This window comes from Arachis stenosperma, chromosome 7, assembly GCF_014773155.1.
Source record: "Arachis stenosperma cultivar V10309 chromosome 7, arast.V10309.gnm1.PFL2, whole genome shotgun sequence".
Taxonomy (NCBI): domain Eukaryota; kingdom Viridiplantae; phylum Streptophyta; class Magnoliopsida; order Fabales; family Fabaceae; genus Arachis; species Arachis stenosperma.
In genome coordinates, this window is record NC_080383.1 from 70,848,698 (window position 1) to 70,856,700 (window position 8,003).

The 8,003-nt window shown below is 35.0% G+C and overlaps 1 protein-coding gene across 1 annotated transcript; it reads right to left on the bottom strand.

Moving 5' to 3' along the window:
* Window positions 1-335: 335 nt before the first annotated feature.
* On the bottom strand, window positions 336-3,472 carry LOC130940510 (uncharacterized). The gene is made up of 2 exons (XM_057868663.1): window positions 3,297-3,472; window positions 336-1,572 (listed from the first exon to the last, which is right to left on the bottom strand). The coding sequence occupies exon 2, from the start codon at window positions 1,555-1,557 to the stop codon at window positions 838-840; it is 720 nt and encodes a 239-aa protein (XP_057724646.1). The 5' UTR covers window positions 1,558-1,572; window positions 3,297-3,472; the 3' UTR covers window positions 336-837.
* Between the last annotated feature and the right edge of the window lie 4,531 nt (window positions 3,473-8,003).

Below are 8,003 nucleotides of genomic sequence, written 5' to 3' on the forward strand. Positions count from 1 at the left end.
AATTGATCAATTAACACATGTAATGATTTTACACCATTTATCTTGGTTGCTCTAGTTTAGCCTTAAGACCAAGAACTTGTCTTCTGAAGTTGACTGTTAAATCAAATTAGAGCAAATGGAACGAATTTATGGCACTTAAAAAAGAAAGTATCAAATATATCAGTTCTCTTTATTTTTCCCTTTTGGGTTTCTCTTCTTCCAAATATGTTTTGGAATTCAAGTATAAGCAAGGTAGAATCCCTTTCGATCTCGGGCTAAAATACAATGTAATCAAGAAAGTGGAAAATATGTAACCAGAAAAGAGAATATGCTAGTATATTAAAGATCAAAATACATATCGTAAAATCTAGTAGATTCTAATCAAATTAAATATATGCTGGTATCATCTTTAATTGATTTGTCCTCGCTCAATTCTACTTGAGTTTTTTGCTTCAAATACAAAGTTGCAATTCAATCATTTTCATGCTTCAGGAGATGCTCAAAGTCATGGCAACCGCAGCAAGTTCCGCAGAGTAGTAAATCTTCCAAAAGCAATAAAATCTTCGGAGACAAAACACACATATTGGATCCACTTGACAAACATGTTGAAATTTGAAAGTGCAAATGTAAAGCAAATAGTTTTCTTTTCTTTTTTCACTTCCTCCTCTCATTGTAGATTCACAAATGGTAATCAATATTGCTGAATGACTATCAAGTAGGATGAAATCCTGTGCAATCTGCTAAGTGGACCTTTGAACCAGTTGAGCTAACCAACATCGCAATCTTAATACCAAAGTAAGATAACATTTGTTAAGCCTTGGAGGTTCATATCATACTAATGACTTGTCTTTGATTCATTCAGAAGTCCAACCACTTCTGATAGTAGACGCAAGTTCTTGGGGAAACAATGCCATCTGGGCTACAGAAGTTTATCCGTGGACAAACACCACATGGAATTGAAGACATGGCACCATCTTTTGGTTCTCCTCTGACACCACCCTTGCTTTTGCATTTGTAACAAACTCTGCCAACAGGAACATTTTCAAAATCCCCGTATCCAGTGCTTTTCACCTCTATGATCTCATCATCCAAAACCAGAGTTCGCAAAATCTCTTCTATCTGCTGGTTTGAGACTTCGGCAGTGAAGACCCCACTCTTTCTGCTCCATTCCAGAACTCCATCACACGTAACAACTTTCTGCCTGGAAATGTACTTCAAGCACACGCTCTTCACGGCATTTATTAACTCTTTATCAAGATTCCCTTCACTATACCAATCCCCACCTGTGATTTCCTTGGATGGTTCAAACTGTGCTGCCATGTAGTGCTTTCTTGCTTTGTTTTGGATGTTAACAACCTCCTTGATCAAGCCCTTCGACTGAAGCAACTTAAGGGATTTCTTCACCACATTATCTGGGAGGTTTGTTTCTCTTTTCATGTCTCCCGACCAGATCCCCATGTCTCTCTTGCTAAGAATGAGATTATAGAGTACACGCTCTCCATCTGTCAAAGTATCAGAAACTAAAGCCAACTCTCGCTTCCGTTTAAGGCTGGAAGAAGATCCTTGCAAACGACTCATTCCTTACAAAAAAAACTGGAAAAAACGTGTATAACTAATATAATTCAAATGGTTTGTAGCATATTGAACTATCAAATGTATATCACTTTTCTGAAAATCAAATAAATGAACAATATTGATTCAATCAAGCATATGATTTCCAACCCCTATCTCATCTTGTTTATGAAGATGACAAAGGAAATAATCACACTAAAAAAACTGAATATTTGCAAAGTAGCTGAACAATTATCACTGTGACATGACATTTACAACTACTTACGACTCCAAGAACAGAACAAGCAGCAAAATTCAAAATTCAGGACAATTTAACTGCCATGTAGTCTCTAATTTTCAAGGCAAAACTAAAAGAAGGGGGAAAAGAAGTCTTGCCAATGTTAATCATAAGCTAAACAGGTTATCCTGACTAATCAGCAATATTCATTAGTTACATCAACAATATTCAGAAAGAGAGAGACTGCACCAAGTGCATAGCTTGAACACCAGAATAGCAATTTCAGCTTCCTATCCTTAGATGCAGGTACTAAGTCGTGTGTTTTTCAAATTCTAGCTGAACTAATAAAAAGAACTTTTAATTACTAGAAACAACCCTAGTAATGAGAATCTGAAGTGTAAAAAGGAAATTTTCAATTAGTAGAAACAATTTTGATACTAAGCAGATGAACCAATTGAAAAAACAACTCTAATGAGTAGTTAACAACTCAAACAATAAGCATAAATCAACCTAATCCAAATACATAATCTTTTCTTCAGATGAAAAAATAGTAAACTCCATAAACCTACTATGGTACCAAGAACCATATAAGCAGAGATGCAACAATTTTCGCCACACCCCCCAGCTCCCCAATCTTTTAGCCACCATAGACATTCCAACTTCCCATTGTAACATGAATCATAACACCATTAAATTAATATAAAATATTATATATTTTCACTAATTACCAACTAATTATGAACTCAATTAGTTACGCGCACATTCTCAACAAATTCAATTGAATTCAAAGGTACATTTTTCATCTCGGTAGAAACGAGACGAGCAGAAAGAGAAAAGGTCATCATCACATCACAATACCTAACACACACAATTCACATCATCAAATTTGTATTTTTATTACTCTCTTTTCCTTATTCTCCTCTCATTTTTAAAGTTTCATGTAGCATTATTCTGCCATAGACCTATAACCTTTCACCCACAGAGAAAACCCTCTCTTCTGGCCAAAATGGAGCCCCACGACAAAGTTTATAAAAGGAATCACACAGCAAAAAAAAAAAATTTCATTTCCTTTGTTCTGCAGTAATGGCTCCTTCATTCTTATACCCAAAATATATCTAACAGTTTAAAGTTTGGGAAACATAGTTCATAAGAATATAAGATAATGTCAGTGTTACCATTACCAAGTAGTCTGAATTTTAGTTTTTTTTTTTTTTTTCCTCATTCTTTTACATAAAAGTTAAAATTTCAGCACAAAAAGGTAGGATGAGTCTGTCGTATCCATGTTATGGAGATAGTGGCCATTCTTTTGTTATCTCTTGTGAGGAAAACTAATTGAAAATCTAAACCCTAAATCAATCAACAAATTACATAATTAAAATCCTAATTTAAAAACTAATTGATAAATCAGCGAATCCTGTTTGTCTAAAATTTAAAAACCTGAATCAACTAATTATTATTACATCAAATTAGTTAATCGATGTAAAGAAGAAGCTGACTGAAAATTGAAAAGAGAGAAGAAGGAACTCACCAATCACGGCGAGCAGCTACCAGAGGCGAGACGAAGGAGCGACCGGCGAGGCCAAGAAGACAACGGCACGAACCAGAAGCCACAAGACCAGGACGAGACGCCGGTGACGTAATGTATGAGCAGAGCTGCTGATGCTGCTGTTTGTGTGCGAGTGTGAGACGGCTCAGACGAGCAACGTTCTGAAAACCGGACTGGTCATCAAACCACTCTAGTCATTTGTTCACTGATTTACTTATTCAACTGGTCTAACTGTGGTTCAATCGAAAAAACTGTTCCATAATAAAATAAAATAACAATAAGAATAAAATAAACAAATAATAATAAGAATCTGTTTAAAATTCTATTTCTTTTGAAAAAAAATAAAAAATTAATATTCTAAAATTGAAATTTAGACTCATGTACTTACAGGCAAGGTTGCGAGAACCGGACCGGTCAATAAACCGGTGAGGTTACTGGTTTAATGGTTCATTGGTTCGACCAGGGTTCGACCGGGGTTCAACCGGGGTTCAACCGGTTTAATTAAATATTAAATAAAATTATTAAAAAACCTAAAAATAATTTTAAATATATAAATTCAATAATTTCTAACTTATTAAAAATTAAAATTTCACATAATAAATTATCCATTACTTAATATTAGAAATTCACAAACAACTTCAAACATAAAAGTTTATAACTAAACAAAAAAAATACACATAATGACAAACCCATAAACAATAATGACAAACCCATAAACAATGCAAACATAACAGCAACACTTCTTCCATGACCTTCAAGTGGGGCGGAAAATAAAGATTATTAGTTACATCAGCTTATGATGGAAGCATAATGCCAATTCAACATCTTGTATTTTAGATAAGTTGTATATAGTTTCTCCAGGATATTATAGGTATTATAAAATGTTGGCAAAATTGATGTTATCAAATAAGAGAAAGTATTGTGAAGATAACTCCTTTTGCTACTCAAAACACAAATGTTAGTGCAGGGGAATATAAAGAAACCTAGTGATGTGATAGGGTCACTTTTCAGCTTGCTTTACTCATCTGCATATTGAACATATTTTCAATGAATTATAGTACCATGATCTGACAAAAGTGTGGATGTCATAAGCCTTAATCACCTCTAGTTCTTTCCACTGGCAATTTAAACCAAATTTTGTTGTGGATGACAATAGTATCATATGCTTTTGCTTCATGTCTAAATTGTTAATAACTACAACACCACCAGCAATTTAAATACAACACCAAGAACAACACAGCAAGATTATTAACAAAAAAATACAGATTATTGTGTAATATAAATTATTAACAATTAATCAATAACACAGCAAAAAGAACAATTATTAACACCATAACAAGAACACAGTAACAGTCAAAAACACAGCAAAGAGGATTGCAACAGCACACCATTCCATACAATAACACAGCAAGAACGACTTTCCAATACACAACACAGCAAGAACACAGCAAAGAGGAGAGGACTCACCTACCAGAATCTTCAGCGAGCACGGAAGAGCAGAGGGAGGCGACCGCGGCAGAGCAAAGGGGCTGGAGAAATTGCGGCGACCACGGCAGAGTAGAGGGAGGCGACCACGGCAGAGCAGAGGGGGCTGGAGAAATTGCGGCGACCACGGCAGAGTAGAGGGAGGCGACCACGGCAGAGTAGGGCTGGAGAAATTGCGGCCAGCACGGCAGAGAAGAGGGATACCTGCGACGAAGGAGAAGGAGGAGCGACCGACCACTAATGGACGACGTACACGAACGGCGGCTGTGGGACGCGGAAGCTGCTGGACGCGGAGGCTGCGGGACGCGGTGGCTGCGGGACGCGGTGGCGGTGGGCTGGTGGCTGCAATGGTTCTCAGCTTCTCACTTCTCAGAGAAGAGAGGAGAGATGAGTGGGATTTAGGGTTTTCACTTCAGCTGTTCAGCACTTACCCTTTTTATTTTTTTTTTTTTTTTTAATTTTTACACAAAACGGCGACGTTTAGAGGATGCTTTTCGAACCGAAAACCCTTTAAAAAACCGGATGGTTCTACCGGTTTACTGATTAACCGCCGGTTCGACCGGTTTTTTTATCGGTTTTTTGTCAAACAGTTTTTAAACTTATCCGGACCGGCTAGCTGACCGGTTCCCGGTTTTTCCGGTTGAACCGGCCGGTCCGGTCCAGTTTTCAGACCCATGCTTACAGGCTAACAAGGTACATTCTGGCTCCGCCTAACAAGTGCTCCACCAGCAGGTTTTATGCACCACGCACTAAGCCACTTCTCTTTAATTGATATAATTTCAATTAATAAATTAAGAATTACAATGCAGAAAAACAGGGCTAATGTCACATATGATGTACACTTAAAAGAATGATTCAATATAGCTCCTCTATCATCTTAAACCAGAGTTAGTTGGTGGTATATAGTTACCAAAGTTTTTAAACACACCAATGCAAGATGTACTCCCAAATTAAGCAATTTCAAGTGGGAAAAAAATTTTTTTGAAGAGATAATTCAAGCTTACATTAATTATTCAGCATCCAATTCATTATAAATCAATCCATTATTTCTGAAAAAAAAAATACAGTAATAATTTTCAATATAAGTAGTAAATTATAATTCCTCTTACATGGTAGACAGAGAGACGGTCCAGTTGGGTCATAATTAATCATCAAAGCAGCTTTTAAAGAATAGCCTAGAAGATGCAAGAACCATATAAATTATTTAGTGCATAATCTGTGTTATGAATCAATTATTTGATTTATTTCAATAAAATAAAATAGAATAACAGCTTTAAACAATTTAAGCTCACTCACCAGAATAACCAAGGTTGGAAGAAGGCCACTTATCCATTGTTTGATGCACAAAAGCTCCATCCGTTTTCCTTGGCAAGGAATACACACTAACATATCAACACATTTATGTTTAAATTTCATTGCAATTTATACGTGATAAAAACACATATCAAAATCATTATATTAAAACAGAATGGAAAATCGTTTATGGTTTCTATTGCTTATCAGAAATTTCGCTATTAATCGTTGATTATTTCAACAAAAACACAACGCAGCCGCAGAACAGCAGAGCCTCAAAACATACAATAGCACACCAAAACCCAAAAATACAAAATCCTATAATCATTCAATGATTTGTTGACTTCAGAATAGAGAGTTAGAGAATAAAACGAAAAACGAAGGACAAGTGCACACCAAAGCCACTGACCTTCGACAGGGCGACGAGACGACGGCGACGGCGACGGGACGACCGCGAGCAGGACGAATCTGATGGAGGATGGGCGCCGAGCGATGAAGAAGACAGCTAACAGGGGGTTTGACTTGGATAACGCCAACAGTACGAAGAAAGACTTCTCGGACAGCCACGAATGGCGGCAGTGGATCACTCCGTTCGGTGCCGAAGGCTAGTTAGGGTTTTTCTTTTTTGTTTTATTTGAGTGAAGGAATGAATGAAAGTAACGAAAGGAACGAAAGAGAGGGGAGAGACCAGCAACGCGCTCTTCTTCTTTTCCCCCTCGAAACGACGTCGCATTAGGCAAACTGGCCAGTTACCAATTCGGTCCGACATCGCCGGTTCAACAATTTTTCTCCGATTTTGTCATGAGCGGTTTTTGGCAATGAACGTGCCGGTCTCGGTCGGACTGATTCAACCGGCCAGTCAGGTCCCATTTTTAGAACCATAGAAACGAGACACTCGAGTGTGTGAGTCTGTGAGAGGAAGTGGAAAAAATCGCCGGTTGATTGGTTTGGCCATTTCATATTCATTTTAAAAATGAAATATAAAAATAATTTCAGTGAAAATATTTTTAGATTAAAAATGATAGTTTTTTGTTTTCTGTTTTCTTTATTTATTTATTTTATTGGTTCTTCCAGTAATATTTTTAATACTTGTAGTTATCTTTTCTTATTTTTTATCTTCATTCTTTTTCATTTAAAGATAAAAAAAATCTTTTTCATTTTTTTTGCTGTTTAGTTAAAAATTTATGTTATATTTTTTTAGAGTTAAATTTTAATATGGTATCAAATTTAATTTCTAAAAGCAACACTTTTATCTTTTTTCTTAGTATCTTTTATTTTTTCTATTCATTCCCATTTTTACAAAGATGTTTTTGTAAATTAAGTTTGAATATTTAATGGTGTGAAATTTGAGTTCTAATTTTTGTTATATTCAACAATTTTTTTTATTTTTAGTCTTCAATAATTTAATTTCTTTCAAAATTTTTTTGATATTTTTCTAAAACTTTTGTGCTCTTATATTTTTCAATTTGATAGAAATGTAATAATTTTTTTATGTGTATTTTTTACCTTTTTTTTTCTTCTAGTACATTTTTTAGTGTTTCTTCTTTGATTTAAAACCCCTACAGATAATAAAAGAAAAGAATATTCCAAAAAAACAGTGGATTTGATTATAATTGACGAGACATAACGACTTATTTGTATTCAATATAAAAATTCATTTGTATTCTTATTCAATATAATTTTTTTTATCGTACTCCCATTTTAAAAGTTAAATTCAACCGTATTTTTATTTTGTATATTTTATTTGTTTTGTACTTATATCTTATACTTATCTTTTAATATTAAAAGTTTTTAAACACACCAATGCAAGATGTACTCCCAAATTAAGCAATTTCAAGTGGGAAAAAATTTTTTTGAAGAGATAATTCAAGCTTACATTAATAATTCAGCATCCAATTCATTATAAATCAA

Coding starts and splice junctions, on each gene's coding strand:
- LOC130940510 (XM_057868663.1), bottom strand. CDS start 1,557: ATGAGTCGTTTGCAAGGATCTTCTTCCAGCCTTAAACGGAAGCGAGAG.